This window comes from Odocoileus virginianus, chromosome 31 (assembly GCF_023699985.2).
Source record: "Odocoileus virginianus isolate 20LAN1187 ecotype Illinois chromosome 31, Ovbor_1.2, whole genome shotgun sequence".
Lineage (NCBI taxonomy): Eukaryota > Metazoa > Chordata > Mammalia > Artiodactyla > Cervidae > Odocoileus > Odocoileus virginianus.
The window spans coordinates 8,149,778-8,167,082 of record NC_069704.1 but is presented as its reverse complement, the minus strand read 5'-3'; the positions used below and the strand labels follow the sequence as shown (position 1 = coordinate 8,167,082).

The window sequence follows — 17,305 nt, the reverse complement described above, 5'->3', positions numbered from 1 at the left end:
TAAACTGTGGCTAGCCTGAATTCTGATGTGCTCTAAATGTGAACTACATACACTCTGGATTTCAGAAACAGCATACAAGAAAAGAATGTAAAATATCCATTAATAATTTTTGTATAATTTCCAAGCTGAAAGAATATTTACTTATACTGGATGAATGTTTAAAATCATTTTACCTGTTCTTTTTTCATTTAATTAGTATGACTACTGGAAAAGTTATGATTAATTACGTTAGTGGCTCAGATCGAAGTTCTAATGGATAGCACTGCATTAATGAGTTTTTTAACCCATTATTTTGGGTTCCATTAGTGCTATTCTGTAAATCCCCTCTGCATTTTACTAGGGGTTGAGAGAAGTGGAAGATGAACTAATTTGTATGTAAACATTTTTTTTATTTTTTGCCTTGGAAACCTAAAGGATATTCCTACAGTACTCTCAACTTATGATGATTAGGGTTTATTATTATGATGAGTAGCCTTTCCAGCCAGGTTCCCACATGCAGCCACAGCCTTCAGGGCTGAAGTTGCCCTGGCCACTGCAGAAGGGCCTGGTGTCCACGCAGTTATAGGAGCCTCAATTTATGATGATTCGGGTTGCTCTTGATTGGAGCTGCTCTTGGAATAATCTGTCAAAATACTTTCTGGGTTTTTTTTTCTTAATGAGTGGCAGAAATAGAGATTTTCACCTCTGATTTAGCTTTGTTGAAATCCCTGTATGTCTATCAACTTTAGGGAATGGAAATGAAGACAAAATTCCAAAGTAGCAAAATTCCTTAAAAAAAAAGATGCGCCTAGAGACAGGCAGAGTTCTGGAGAAACACAGCCACCTCCAAAGCTCCTGTTTCTTATCACTCTTTGTGTCTTTTTGTGCCAGTTGCTTAACTTTTTTGAGTCTCATTTCTTAGATCTATAGCATGGGGGTATTAAACCTTATCTCAAAGGGGTGTTGGGAGGATTAAATGAGACAGTGAATTACACTGCCTGGTATTGGATTTGCCAAAAAGTTCATTTGAGCTTTCTGTAGGCTACAAGCCAACCCAATACATAAAGGACTCAGTTCACATGTGATCATCATCATTGCTGCATTTAAACTGGAAAGTTTTTTCCTATTTCCCCAAATTTCACATCACTGTAGGCGGTGCTGTAGCTTTGTGAGAACAGGGTATGGAATACTGTCATTTAAGTCCTAACCTGGCCACTTATGTCAGGGCCTTGGGGAATCCCAACGTCCTTCCTGGCCTTAGTTCCCTTATTTATACAACAGGGTGATGCGGGTGCATTACTACCTTTCAGAGAGTGCTCTTTGGGCGAGGGATTTCAAATTGCATTCTTAGGGTTTCAGGGTATGGAATGAGCAGGTGATGTGGGTACATTACTACCTTTCAGAGAATGCTCTTTGGGCGAGGGATTTCAAATTGCATTCTTAGGGTTTCAGGGTATGGAATGAGCAGGTGATGTGGGTACATTACTACCTTTCAGAGAGTACTCTTTGGCGAAGGATTTCAAAATGCATTCTTAGGGTTTCAGGGTATGGAATGAGCAGGTGATGCGGGTACATTACTACCTTTCAGAGAGTGCTCTTTGGGCGAGGGATTTCAAAATGCATTCTTAGGGTTTCAGGGTATGGAATGAGCAGGTGATGTGGGTACATTACTACCTTTCAGAGAGTGCTCTTTGGTGAGAGATTTCAAAATGCATTCTTAGGGTTTCAGGGTATGGAATGAGCAGATTTCATTGTCAAATAAGTTTTAGAAGTGAAGTGAAAGTTGCTCAGCTGTGTCTGACTCTTTGTGACCCCATGGACTATACAGTCCATGGAATTCTCCAGGCCAGAATACTGGAGTGGGTAGCCTTTCCCATCTCCTTCTCCAGGGGATCTTCCCAACCCAGGGATCAAACCCAGGTCTCTGGCATTGCAGGCAGATTCTTTACCAGCTGAGCCACAGGGAAGCCCTAGTTTTAGAAACCAGTACTTAAAAGTAAGATAGGGTTTTTCGAAGCAAGATTTCCCAGAGGCCTGAAAATTCCTCTGAAACGTTTGTCATCATGACTCTCCAAGAGCCTACTAGATATGGTGACATTCTCCGCAGTCATTTGTCCATTAAATCTCTTTTGAATGAACACCTTCTGAGGCTGGTTCCCCAGGGAACCCACTCTAGAGACAACTGACACATCCTGCCCGGCTCACAGTGGGCATCCTCCCGTCCATACAGTGAAGGGCTGGACCCGCCACCAGCTCCTACCTTCGGCAGACTGGAGGCAGCAGCCTGCTCCCGAGGTGCACTGTTCGCGCAGGGAAGACACCAGGTTCTCCAGCTCCTCCAGTCTGCTCAGAAGCTCCTTGACGTCAGGAGCAGCCGCGCAGCCACAGGCCCGGCGGGGGATGTTGATGCGGTGAGTGAAGACGATCTGGTTTTCCCCGTCCACCGTGTGCTCCTGGAAGCTTTCCCTGGGCTCTGATGGTGGGGCCAGGTCTTTCTCCCCGCTGGCAGATTCTAGATCCACTGAACACTGGGACCCCACGGGCAGCTTGATATTGTAGACGTGATTAAACACCACCGGCTGGTTTTCCTCTGGCAGGGTGACATTCATCCCGCTCTGTCGCTTGTGCCGGATGACTTTCTTGAGGACGCCACCTTCGGCCGGAAGGGCAAGCAGAGCCAGGAAGAGGCCTGCCAATAGCCGAGTCATGACCCCCATGGCGGAGGTGAGTTTGGCTGAATGTCTCAGGGTGCTTGTGGGCCTAGGGTATCTCACTCTTAGGTAGAATCGGGGATTCGGAAGCAGAGAGCAGAATCCAAATCAGTTGTTCCTGATCTTCTCGAAGTAGTTCTCTCCTACACGTAAACAAAGAAAAGCAAAAGCTTGTTAGTATCTATTGCTAATTGAATCTGTTGAATATCTGCAGTTCTTAGTTAATTTTGATGTTCTATTTCCTGTGTTTGAAGATCTCCTTTTATTCCTTCAGTATGTGCTGAAGTGTGGTCATAAAATGGTCTCTAAAAGAATTTTGCAATCGTGAAGGAATGATTTCACTCACAATTCAGTATTTGGAAATATAAGGAGACAGGAGAAAGGACAAAACTTTGGAATAAGACAGATCAGATGTGGTTTGGATCTAAGCCCTAACTCTGGGCCTTTGGGTAAGTTATATAACTTTCATTTGTCTTATTTTACTTCTGTACAGTGAAGATCATAATATCAGAGTCAAAGTAATGATGTAAGTGAAAACATTAAGGAAATCATTCATATATTCCTGAGTCCCTTCAATATTTGCTGAGTGAGCTTGATGTGAAGGTCACAGTCCCATAGATGTTGAATAATTTCTCCCTTCGTTATTGACACTTCAATCTGAGATTAACTCCATCTGCTGGTTCACTTCGGCTGTGGGAAGCAAAGGTTAAAATGCAAGATTTTTAGAAGGCAAATTGAGTTTTTATTCCAGCTGAACATCATACTAGTAATGTGATGGTTGTAACAGTATTTTAGATCTTTGAACTTCAGTTTCTCTTCCTTTTTATTTCTAAAACTTTAAAATATCTAGCTTTTAGAAGAACCTGACAGAATGTTCCAGGACAAGTTATCCAAGCTATGACCAAGGGCAAGAGATGACTCAGAAAAGGTATCCATGAGCCCTTGCTGTCTTCTGCAATCAACAAGTACTTGAACTATTCTTCCTGAGTGTTTTATCTTCCCCTCCCCTCAAACTCATAATTGAAGCCTTAACCCCTGGTGTGACTATATTTGGAGATAAGGCTCTTCAGGAGGTAATCAAGGTTAACTGAAGGTCATGAGGGTTGCATCCTAACCTGATGATAGTATCGGTTTCCTTATAGAAGAGGAAGAGACTCCACGTTTCTCTCTGACTTGGCCTTTCCATCTTGTGCACAGAGGAAAGGCCATATGAGGACAGAGAGAAGGTGGCCATCAGTATGCTTTTATTATTCAAATTAGTTTCCTAATAAGAATTTGTGGATCTTTGATGTAGGCAAGCCCACTGAATGAAAATTATGATGAAGAGGAGAACTTGGCAAGTTGTCTTCTTTCAAACTACCCTGGCCCATCTTAGTTGTTTACTGGACAAATATTTATTGATTGGGTATTCTATTGCAATTGTTTGAACTCTCTTAGCCTTCCACAGAGTCCTTTCTCACCCTCTTCCCATCAATTATTCGCTTTCTTTTTTTTTTTTTTTTTTATGAGGAAGGACCACAGGCCAAGTTTGAAATGCTTTTGGACTTTTACCCAAGACTTTTGTGTGTGTTGCTAAATGACTTAAATTTCCATCTAAAAGGCTGTTAGAATCATTGGTTGAGACTTAAAGGCAATGAGTCTAGGGAAATAATGACCAAAGTATGGCTTGAGTAAGGATTTCTCACTCTGTATATAAGAGACATGCACTGGCACAGCCGAATGCTCTATTGTTTGGAGGAAGGAAATGTGATTCGTGAGGGCTGTGTATTACCCATACTTGCTCCAGGTGGTATGAGGGCAGGGGGATAATTCTGCACTTCAGGAAAGACTCATTATACCTTAAACATGGTGGAAAATGTCTAGACGTACCAGAGTACAAATGCCACTCACTAACTCTATGACTTGGGCAAGCTACTTGTCCATCCATCCTAAGTCGCTTCAGTGATGTCCTACTCTTTGAGACCCTATGGATCATAGCCCACTAAGCTCCTCTGTCCATGGAATTCTCCAGGCAAGAATACTGTAGTGGGTTGTCATTTCCTTCTCCAGGGGATCTTCCCGACTCAGGGATTGAACCTGCATCTCTTAGGTCTCTGGCACTGGTGAGTGGGTTCTTTACCACTAGCGCCATCTAGGAAGCCTTGGCAAGCTATTAGTCCTCTCTAAACCATGACCTCGCTTGTACAATGAGGGATCAAACTCCTTCCAGAGGGAATTATGAATTAAAGTTCTGCACAAAAACACCCCAAATGGTATCAAGGCCATAGTAGGCACACATTAAAAAATAGCTGCTAGTTTTTTGTGCTCTGAGGAAAAAAACCTAGCATGAGTCCAAGCCAGTAGCCTACTTTTGCTTCAGTTAAACCTCCTCATTGAGTCCAGTCCTAAGCCCAGCAGCAACTTGAATCTAGATCAAAGAGGAGCTGCAGAAATCACTGATGTGTAAGGGGGTAAACCTTATGAAGATAAATTTACTAGAACTGGAAATATTTACACCAGAGAAGCAAATATACAAAGCAAATAACAACCTTTAAAAATGTAAAATATTCTCATACAGACAACTGGCTGGTTCATGTCTCCTCTGAGGATAAACCTGGGGAAAATTACTTTAGGTTGCAGTTTGTTACATATAAGTTAGACATGAAGGATCATGTTCTGATAGTAGGGCTTTTAAAATCAGAGAATGATTCTTTAGAAAGCACAAGCAGAAGCACTTCTTATCTTCCTAAGAAGTGATCAGGTGATGGAAGGTCTGGAAAAGATCTCACAGGAGGAAAGAATGCAGACCTGTACATATTTATTCTGTAGTTGAGAAAGCCAAGGTGGAGAGGAACAGGATTACTCTGTATAAACTCCAGGGAACCAGGAGCTGGCTTGTCTTTTGTGGCCTCAATGGACAGAACAAGCGCCAATATGTGTGTACACTGCAGGTGGAGAGGAGGATTGCTTACAAGAAGGCAAATTTCAGCACAATAGGAGAAATACATTTCTTTTTCTAATTTTTTTTAATTGGAGGATAACTGTTTTACAATGTTGCATTGGTTTCTGCCATATAACAACACAAATCAGTTATAATCGTAACTGTGTGTGTGTGTGTGTGTGTGTGTGTGTGTGTGTGTATCCACTCCCTCTTGAGTCTGACTCCCATCACTCTAGGTCATCATAGAGCACCAGACTGGGATCCCTGTGTTATCCAGCAGCTTCCCATTAGCTATCTATTTCACACATGATAGTGTATATATGTCAATGCTACTTTCTCAATTCATCCCATCCTTTCCTTCTCCTGCTGTGTCCATTAAGTCCAGCAGGAATAGAGATGCAGATGTAGAGAAAGGACTTGAGAAATACATCTCTAATTGGAATTACCCAATAGAAAGGGCTTTGAATAATATAGCAAACTCCAAGTCACTGGCATATAAAATGAAGAGTGCCGAAGAGCACAGATATATAGACAAACTGTCTTAACTTTGAGTCATTGTTCAACCACTTCCTTGGACAAACTGTGAGCTATAATGCAAGCCAGAGTCATGTCTTCAATAAAACATGCTCTGAGTGTTCTTGTAGGACTGCTGTGGAGTCTGTGTGAGATACTGTGTGTGGAAGGAATAGGACAGTCTTTGGCAGCAGTGAGAGCTTTTGTACTGAAAAATGTGGACTTCAATGAGCATTTTTTTCCAGGATTTTCTTTTTCCCAACTCTTGAAAATCCTACCTTGGCATATGTAAAGTGTGTTTTTGTTTTGTTTTTGTTTTTTAAGCAAGGATGAGTTCTGTAGTGAAGTGAGCTCTCTTTCTCAGAGCTCCCAGGAGAATATGTCTTGGGAGATTGTCTCTCTATCTTTATCTATATCTATACACGTACACCTTCATCTTTATGTCTACATCTATATCCGCACTGAACTGATACATGTACACCTTAACCTCTATGTCTACATCTATATCCACACCTACACCTGTACCTGAGTCTACATCTCTCTGTCTGTACCTAAACCTCCTATCTATCTCCCGTCTATCAAGTTATCTATGTTTGTCTTCTATGGCCAGACTAAAGGATCTGTTTGTCAATGTTCGCAAAGGAGGGCTGCAGGAAGACACACAGCCTTTGTATTGGTTCAAAACGTAGATTCTTGGGGTCACATATCCAGGACAAGGTGCTCTATCCAAGCCATGCATGTCGCTGTGCTCTGTAACCTGTCTTGGCATATATGCTAAATGCAGAAAAATACTCTGCTTTCTATTTTTATGAAAAGAAAATGTTAGAGCCAGATTAACTCTTGTGATTGTGCTGGTGATTCTTTAGATGCCTCCTTTCCTGTTAACTTCTTAAGCATGATTCATCTGGAGAATAAAGACAACAACAAGAAAAGTACCTTAAAGATTTCTTTATGAGAGGAAAGGGTTAAGAGGAAGAAAATCCTTCGCATTCATTGGTCTAGAGCTGCACTGTTCAGTATGGCGCTCACTAGCCACAAGTGGTTATTAAAATAAAATACAACTGAAAATTCCATCCTCAGTGGTACTACTCACATTTCAAGTGCTTAATAGCAATGTGACAATTGGCCATAATATCAGACAATGTGGATAAGGAACAATTCCATCATTGGAGGAAGTTCTATTCACCAGAACTAGTTTAAGTCTGGTTGGTGATATTAAAATTAAGCCCATAGTACAAAAGAGGAAACTGAGGCTTAAAGAGTTCAAAGAAAGTCTAAAAATGAAAGTTAGGGTGGTTGTTAGGATTCCTATATTATTATAATAAAATTGGTGTGTACCTCCTTTGCAGGGGCTAGGAGACTAGATAAGATCACTCCTTTTCAGTAACATAAACAAGTATGTATGTGTACTAATTTCATACCTTCTATATTCGAACATATCCAGGTACAAGTATATGTACCTGGATACATATGTGGTCTTTATGGCTACTGTCCTCCTTAAATCTGAAAGGACATAGACCATGCCCCAAGTTATCAGCCTATCTCCCTCCTACACTTGCAATACAAGGTGTTCTTTCTTTTTCTTTCTGCATACGTTACAGCCCCAAGTGCTCCATGAGATTCTGCTCAAATCAAACCGAAGATAAGTTACCCAGGAACCCCTCTGACTATGTCTAACATCTTGTCCTGCCCAGCCTCACCCTTCTCTTGGGCGCTGGTAGAGCTGGTCAAGATCAGCTCATGGCTCTCCTGCTTCTGTTGACTCTGCAATGCCTTGCTCCAGACTTTTTGAGGGGACTCAGTCCATTTCCTCCAGCTGTCTGGAGAGTTCTATCAATGAAGCTGCTAATATGGGAGAAAGAGTCTGGGCTTTGCAGAGAAATAGACCTATGTTAGAATTTCTTCTACTTTGTAGCTGATACCTGTGGCCATTCGCTTCCCCAAGTATCACTTGCCTCATCTCCTACAAGGCTATATATATATATATATATATATATATATATATATATATATACACACACACACACACATTATATATGATTATATAATGCCTATTTAATAGTTATGAGAAGATAGGATAAGATGAGAAGGTGTACTTAAAGCTACTAGCAAGTGCCTGGCACCTAGTAGGTACTTAATATGGTACCTACTGATAACAGAAACAATAATAATGACACTGGTCAAGTAGATAGATTAGAAAGTTTGCACTCAGAAGGCATGGAAGATTCAGGGAGTTTCAGCATGACTATGATTATGATATAATAGGTAAGAAAAGAGATTGGTTAACCCAAGTCTGTTAAGTTTAAAAGTGGAGGGTGACTACATTTTTTTTTTGAGGGGCTGAAAAAAGACACCTTAAAAGAGGTAGTACCTGAGATGAGCCTGAAGGTTGGGCGGGATTCTAAAATGTGGTTGGATGCAATCGAGTAGGGGGATTGAATTTGCTCCTCACCCACCTGCCTATCTTGATTGGGTGTCTAGAAAGCGGGAGCAGCATGAGAAAAGGCAAGGAATGCAGGGGTGAGGAGACTGAGGCAGATGACAGCAGGAGCAGCAGCTTCCCTCCGTGACCCCCTGACGCGGGTGAAAGTGGGATTGCACATACGGAATGCTGACATCCTGGTTGTACAGGGGTGTGTAAGATGTGCGCAGGAGTGGGGAGAGGAGGGCACGTGGGGCTGACAGAAGCAGTAAGGAGAGCAGTAATGGTCAGTGTGAAGGGCTGGTAGTGAGCCGGATGAGCTCTGCTGTGTCTTTTTAAAGCCAGGTGCCTAACTGCTTCGTGTCATCTACGAAGATTAAGCAAAACATAGGCTTCTGTATTTGGTCCCTTGGTCTGCAAATTCCTGGTACACTTATGCTGCCTGCTATTAAAGAAAAAAAGAAAAAAGAGGGGAAAAAAAGATGAAAACAAGGGTCTTGAAGGCTCTTTTTTTTTTTTTGAGGGGGCAAGTGTTAATATGTTAGTATTTTATCATTGATGGAAGATAAAAATTACTTCTTGTTCCACTTATTTCATTATTAGATGTTGCCAGTATAGGACAATATTTCCAAGTTTCGGCATTATAGATTTTTATTTGGGACATTACTCTGAGGTACCACTTCATCCAGTAGATGGGGAAACCACAGTGTGGTCATGGCAGCCACGTCCCAAGAGTTTTTTGGTTTATAATCATATATTCTGAGGTGCCTCAGTAGAGCTGTTTGATAGCTAACCTTTTGGAAGCAGCATGAAATAAACTAACAGTTATTTTTAGGCACTTCACCACAGGACAAAGACCGCTGCTTAGATGAAGGAGTCAACAATCTGAATTTTTTCCGGGTCACAGCTGGAGAATAAACAGTTTCATTTTTAGATAAAGATAAAACTTCCAACTGGCTAGAATCATATTTCAGAATACTTATGACTTCACTCTTAGTAACTCACAGAATACATTTATCTTGTTGACTTAGGCTTTTACGTCAAATAGCCTGGGCTTGGGGGAACAAGGAAGATTCCTGATGGTTTAAAAATCCAGATGAATTTCTTTCCACATCATTTTGGCAACACCTGAGGCAGATCACATTTTTCTTCCTGCTTACAGGAAAGAGAATTTTATTGTGTACAGCCAGTTAGGCATGGAGTTGCTTACACGGGCGTTCTTAAAGGTTCTAGAAATTCCTCACCCCTTGTCCTTCCCAACATCCATAAATTCCTTCTTGGACTGTGTCAGGAAGAGAGAGGAGCCAAGAAACAGCCTGAAGTGTGGATTTTTTCCGAGGACATCTGATCCTTCCACTTGAGGGAGTCCAGCACAACCTGTGTCTTAAAGGAATTGAGCAGACGCTGCCTGCCAAACCAAACGCCCTCCAAGCCCTAGGTGTAGGAGTTCCAGCACTTATCCATTTGGGTAGTACGGTGGCGCGTAGCTGGCACCCAGTTAGGATGCTTGTGGAGCTAGCAGTCATTTCACAGCCCTGGGAATTACATTGCTTTTAAAATCATTCATTCCTGCATTCAACAGAAAGGAGGTGAATGATGATTAAGACCAGGCTGTGGGACAGCTCAAGAGGTGTTTCAGAGACCAGTGATGGATAGTTCCTGTTCTCAGAGAGCTCACAGCTCAGGAAAGGAAACAGACAGTCAAAGAGATACTTACAGGCAAGAATGATAGATGCTAAACCTGACAAATCTCCAAGGAGAGTCTGTGCAGTTTTCGAGAGTTATCTGCTCTAGAATCAGCCAAATACTGTGGATTCTGGTCCTGCCACTGGCTATTCGTTTGAATCTAATGGAATTGTCAGTTTCAAGGTCAAATGTGGTTGGATAGGGCAACCGCATGTGTCTCCATCTGGTGGCCTTGACCTTAGACGTGTCATGCTGCCTCTGTGAGCCTCACCTTGGAGCCTCCCACGTGGCGCGGTGGTAGACAATGCCAGTGGAAGAGAGGCGAGAGACACAGGTTCGATCCCTGGGTCAGGGAGATCCCCTGAGGCAGGAAACCGCAAACCACTCCAGTATTCTTGCCTGGAGAATTCCATGGAGAGAGGAGCCTGGGGGGATGCCAGTCCACAGGATGGCAAAGAGCTGGACATGACTGACCACACACACACGCATACACACGACCCTCAACTTTCTTGTTTGTAAGATGACAACACTCATAAGAACCCCACAATAAAGTTCCTTCAACTGAAAGTGAGAAAAAAGTGAGATCAAATGGGATAACACGTGGGAATATTTAGGACAGTGGGTGACAGGAAGAAGGTCTTAGTTAGTAGCTGGTGTATTGCTATTGTGTGGTGACTTGTGTCTTTTGTTTGGAGAAGGCAGTTTGTGGAAGGCTAGTCTGAAGGATGAGGGATTCCTAAGAGAATCTGGGGGAGCTCCCTCATGCCCACTGTTTGCTTTCTCCATGGAAATGCACAATTTGTAATACTTCAGTTTGCCAAGTGACAGGGACACGCTGAAGTCCTTAGGAGAAGAGGAGGCTGGGTCTGTGGTCCCGGTTTTCCTCCTCACCTACGTGCTCTCATTTAGGAGCAGGAAAAGCAAGCCCACGACCCCAGGGTGGGGCTCTTTGCTGGCAGGTCTGGGCCAAGAGGCGGTGCTGCTACTGGGATGGTTGTCCACGCTGCCCGGCCAGGTCTCTCTCCACAACAGACTGCCTGTGGTTTAGTTTTTCAAGACACTGCTTCTGACGGGAAACGTTTGGCTCGGATTTTCAGTACTTTCCATAGACACAAACAGACATTGGATTGGAGCATCTAAATCAGACTTCAGAGGGAACTGAAGAAGATCACTGTGTCCTTGGTGGCAAAGCTGAGACACCCACACACATCCTTAGCGTGTACGTGGCAGACATTGCTAATCGATGCCTACACAATTCCTTGGCGCTCCACTTCACAGGTATACGACTGTACACTTCAGGCAGCCACAAGGACCTGAGTAAACGTAATACATGCCATGAAAGAGAATGCCTGGACCGAAACACCCAAAGAGGTTCACTGGCTATTAGTGTAAAGCAAACATTAAGTCCCAGATATCCTACCTGTTTTGTCAATGAATTTGATTAAGGTTTACCTATTTTCTGAGACCCTTGGGAGGCTGTCAACAAAAGTGCATATGAAAGACTTCTAGTAATTCTTAGTCTGAGGTCACTGTAATGGTCCCCAGAAAGAAAGATCTGCAATGGGATCTTAGAGAGCACCTGTGTTGAGATGTTTAGATTTCACGGTCCTGTAGGATTTCTTCAATTGCCATCCATCCATTCATCCATCCAATTAGATATCTTTTTAGTATGCCTTAATTAAGTACCTGCCATGTGCCAAGCCCTAAGTTAAGCATGAGGGGTGCAAAAGTGAAGAAAATAAGCATGTTCTCTATTATCAAAAAGATTACAGTTTCCTCTGGAAAGGTCATGAAATAGAATTGACTTTATTTTTTAGGCATTTACAATGATTATTTATTGATAGTCACATTTCGTTCGAAGAACTGACTTTAAATCCTTGTACTGTGGATTGAATATATGTGATATTCTTAAGTGTCCCAGCACACTCTAAGCCAGTAGCAGGAATAGAAATGTTAAGCCTCTTTCAGAAGCTACCTGCAGTTTACTTATAATGTGCCTCATGATATGTTGGGTGCTGGGGAAACTAAGCAGCTTAGGACCTCTTCTCTATCTCCAGAAATCTCAGAAATTAGAACAAACACAAGGTTCAGTAGCAGTGATAGTATGAATGAAGGCATTGAGAGAAGAGGTGTCACGCTGAGCTTGGAAGTTCACAGAGGACTTCCTGGAGGAGGAAGTGCTTAGAATCCCCAAATACCAATTGAAGAGGCCTTGTAAGATCAAGAAAAGATTGAAATGATGACAAAGATAATAAAAAGTAATAAACTATCATTCACTGAGTGCTTAATTGCCAGAGCTTGTGCCAAGCATTTTAAATCTCCAGTTTAAATTCTTACAAAGTGATATGAGGTGGTATCTTTATTCTCACTTTGCAGATGAGGAAGCTGAGACAGAGGACAATTGAGCTGCTATGCCAGTTCAGATTGTCATTAGATAGTGGAGTCAGAACTTGAACATGGGTCCATCCAAGTCCAAAGTAAGTGCTCTGAGCACCGTCTTATAAAGTCTTTTGTGCTGGACCAAGGGAAGGAGTTATGATTCAAGACCAAACCCAGGCTCTGTCTATATAACTTCCAAGCACCTGGCTCGAGGGGGGAATACTATCAATATCCTGGAATTGGGACCTTAAGATGCCACAGAACCTGCCAGGTCTGTAGAAAGGAAGCACGCTGACAGACACGCTGGAGATGCTGTCAAGCTCAGCTATCACTGAGGAAGGATTTCAGATGCCCTGAAGTCTCCTCAGCAGTCCTTTTCCCATCTGAGCAGGCAAATTTCTCTATCCTTAAACATCCAGCTCCAAAAAAATCATCTATTATTAGTAGCTTTCTCAGGTAACTTTTTTCCTCTTCTGAATTGTCTGAGTATTGATCTGATATTATTTCCATCACATGTCATTCTACAAATGATTTGGGTAGCTTTATCATATATGTATATCTTCCTCTTTTAGAGCAATAAGCAAATTCTATCTTGTACTTACATTCAACTAAGCAGTTCATCTCCAAACAGCTAGGCTGTGTGTGTACTGCAAGCCCCATGAGGGCAGGAACCATATCTGTGTCATTCATCTCTTAATACCTAACACCAAGTATTGTGTCCTGAATATCATCAATGCACAGTACATTTATATTTGAATAAAATATAGCTAAATATATTTCTTGATTTGAGCTTACATACAGTTAGCTGATGCTTATTTTCATGGAATTAATGAACAAACAAATAATCTTTGTTTCATAATGGCCTTAATGTAATTGGCTCTCCTGTGATCTCTTTTAAGGCACGACGTATCAAGGAATTCATTATAGCTCCACTCCTGGAATTAGTTGATTTTTCTCATTCGGCTATTTAGTGAGCTTGTATCGGTTCTATGTGCCAGATGCCATAAGCACAAGTGTTACAAAAAATATCCAAGACAGACCTGACTCTTTCCTATGAGATTCTAATCAATACCTCAAGAGCTCGGGAGGCCCCAGTACTGCCTGCTTTCTGGCTGACTGAAGTATACTCAGCTGGACCTTTGGCAGGAGGTGGACTTCACCAGGCCTTTAAGATAGTGTAAAACTCTGATTTCAGTGCAAAGGCAGCATCCTGGGTAACTAGGAATCCTTCCACACTCTCTCTCCTTTTGTATTTTGAATTTTCATTATTTATTTTTAAGCTCCTGGAGATTGGAGGCTCTCATGGGGCCACATAGTAGCACGTGCTGTAGTCTGAAAAACTACACAATGAGCTGTGAACCACGCTTCTGCCAATTTCTGTGGGCAAGTCACAGCCACTCTTGGGGCTGCAGACTCTCTTGGGAAATAAGGAGTCGTGTATGGTTTCACTTCTAGAGTCGCTTTTGTTCTAGTGACGTGTAGTCCATTGCTGATTCGGCAAAATTTCTGCCGGACCTAATTTTGGATTTCATTTTTTTTAGACCCAAGTCACATGGCCAATATTACGAACCCCCCACCCCACCCCCGCACAATCCTAAGTGCTTCTTTCTTTAAAGTTTGGGCTAAGCACTACAACTGCTTCGTGGCTTCCTCCCTCCCATCCCTTGAACATACGTTTCATTACCAACCAAGTTAAGCCCACAAATCTTAATCCGTAAAGTAGTTCCACCCAGACACAATAATGAGATTCATACTTGTGGTTTAGTATACCTAAGAAAAGCTCAGATGAAATATGACTGGATCCATTGATACATTCAGACCACAAACTGCCCTGGTATGGTCTGGTTTCAATTTTTGAAATAAAAATTCTGCAGAGCACTTGCTTTCTCTCTCCTATTTCTTTGCCTAGACAGAAAAGAAAATAAAATAAAAAAAGTGGGTCTGACCACGTGGCAATAATATAGGTTCCTATAAAGTTCTGGAAAACTGTTTCAAAAATAGATTTGAATTCATTTCCCAGTGGAACAATGACCTCCTCTGTTTCGGCTTTCATCCAGAATTTTAAGAAATCTCGTTGACTCTTGCACAAGTATTGGAAAGTGGGTTCCTGAACTCTTGAGCAAGGTACAACAATAAAGAGATTTATCTAGGAAGGACAGGTGATAGATGGACTCACAACTCAACCCTAAAAAAAGAAACTTTTCTAAAAAGAGCTGCATAACATGGTGGTCTTTGTGAACTTGTTATAGCCACCTAAGGCCAGAGATGGAGCCTTGAGAGGGGCTATGGAAACTCTTAAGGGGAATTATGTTGGGAGAGAGAAGGAAATTGTCTTCTCAGTTAGGAAGACCTGAAATCAAATTGTTTACCTGCTGGGAGCCCTTGACAAGGTCCTATAACTTTTCTGAATTGTGGTTTCTTCAGTGTAACAAAGATTTTTTCAGGGCTTTTGGAGACAGAGTGTGATAAGGAGTTATAAATGCCTGGTGTATTAATAATAAGTGCTACCCAGATGTTAGTATTTATTCTCCTTGTCTCTCCTTTTCCTTCTTGTCCTCCCCTATTAGGAAGCTCTATAACACTGAACATGTATATATATATATTTTAATAAATAATAACATTATAGAGGTCACTCAAGTATTGGTTAAGAGGCTGAATCTGGTTTGAGATGACAAGTTTCAGTTTATGTGTCAATTTCAATCAGCTGATAATGGCAGCCTGGAGCCACTTTGAGAAAGAGTCTATGGCCATGTTTGAACTCAAGGAAAAAGGTATTGTGATTAGCAATGTCTGCCACGGGTATACACGTGGGGGCTGGTGTTAGTATGTGTGCAAATATTTGGCATAGCAAGACTACCTAGCTTTGGCAATCTTTTCCAACCCAATGTGCTGATATTTAAATAGATGGAATGCAGCTTGACTGATGCCTGTGTCAGAGGGAGCCAGATGGAGTCACTGACGATTATAAAAGCCTGTATGAATCAACTTCAATAAAGTCTGATACATTTTGATGAAAGTTGACTCCCGAAATGGAAATATGCCTCCAAGACTAGAAGCAGGAAACTAGACTCTCAGAAAAAAACTCAAACTACTGTAGTAATTAATGAGTATGATCCCAGGCAAGACAGACATACCTTCATTGTCTACTTTTTCTTTCTCAAAAAAGGGGTGATTTAAATGCTACAATAATAACTAAGGTTGATTGAATACATTTGAGCCAGGAACTGCCTAAGGTGTCTTGTGTGGATTCTTATTGAATCTTCTCCAAGACCTTTGAGGTAACTGACTTTATTTTCCTCAGTTTATAGATGAGGAAATAGAGGCTCACACAGCTCAGGGTCACAAAGCAAAAAAGAGGAAGCAGGGGTTTAATTTGGGTGGACTGACGCATGAGTCAGAGACTCCATTTCTAACCTTTGGTTTTGCAGCTTTCCTTTAATGATGTCTAGGAGTGGTTTGCACGACTGAGTTAAAAGGACTAATTGCAAAAGAACTCAGTGATAAAGGTCCAGAATAATTACTGCCAATGAAAGACCTTTATAACTTAGAGAGAGAACAGGAGAAGCTTCACATAGCCTGAAAAATAGAGATGATTTCCAACCCTTGCCTTGAGTTTAATCTAGCTGGGTAACTTTAAGCAGCATTTTCTAGAGTGTTATTTACAACATGTTGACAGCTATTAACGCAAAGAGAAGAGATTCCTAATTCAACCTACTTGGAAAATGTTATTTTAAACCAAACAAATTACCCCAGACTTCTTTACTTCAGGATCTTCTAGGCTCTTTCATATGTTTGTGTTTATCTGAAATATCCAAGAAAGGGAACATTCATAGTGTTTCCCAAACTTACTTGATCATTCTGTTTGAAGTATGTCATAAGTTTGGTGGCACAGAGTGGGAAAGTACAGATTTGGAAGCAATCCTAAACCTTCTCCTCTTTCATTTCCTTGTATATTAGATGAGAGTAATGACATACCCAATGATGACTGGTCCATGATAAGTGTGTAGCTCCAGAATGGAGCCTCTCTAGCAATTGAACATTTGTCTTGGGCCAGGAACTTTAGCGATGCCATTTAACTTTGACGCCAACCTTATGACTTAGGAAGCACTGTTTGTATTTTACTGTTAAGAGCACTGAAGTCTTAAGGACTTCCCTGGTGATCCAGTGGTTAAGAACTGGCTTTCCAATGCAGGGTATGCGGGTCTGATCTCTGGTCAGAGAGCTAAGATCCACACGCTGTGGAGCATCTGAGCCCGTGCACCACGTAATGAGCCCACACGCTCTGGAGCCTGCGCACCACCACTAGAGAGAGCCCACATGTGACAAAGAAGCCATGAATAATAATAAATCGACCTTAAAAAGAAGAGAGAACTGAAGATCTGAGAAGGTTAAATAAGTTTCCCGGTCAGTAATCAGTTGACTCGGAATAAAGAACTGAGTCTTATAATTCCAAACCTTAGGCTTTTTCTGCTATACTACGTTACCTTTTGCAACAAGATTCATTGTTCAGTTTAATGATTTAGTATTCATGCAATAAATATCAGCAGGGAATCCACCATCATTGATATAAAGAGAGTTACTGAAATTCTAAAATGGGACTGCTTGGGAAGGTGATATTGGAGATGTGGGGTGCACGTAGCTCTTATACAGTTTTGAACTTGAAGGTAAGGCACAAAGCCAAATGAGCTATAGTAT

At 41.7% G+C, this 17,305-nt stretch overlaps 1 protein-coding gene across 12 annotated transcripts in view; it reads right to left on the bottom strand.

The window, feature by feature from the left end:
- TNC (tenascin C) overlaps nucleotides 1-17,305 on the bottom strand; it is a 101,478-nt gene that overhangs the window by 69,647 nt on the left and 14,526 nt on the right. For all 12 annotated transcript variants that reach the window (XM_070459211.1, XM_070459214.1, XM_070459213.1 and 9 more), the window contains exon 2: nucleotides 2,240-2,833. In XM_070459211.1, coding sequence (XP_070315312.1) covers nucleotides 2,240-2,696 — 457 coding nt within the window. In that variant the 5' untranslated portion in view covers nucleotides 2,697-2,833. The remainder of the gene's footprint in view (nucleotides 1-2,239; nucleotides 2,834-17,305) is intronic.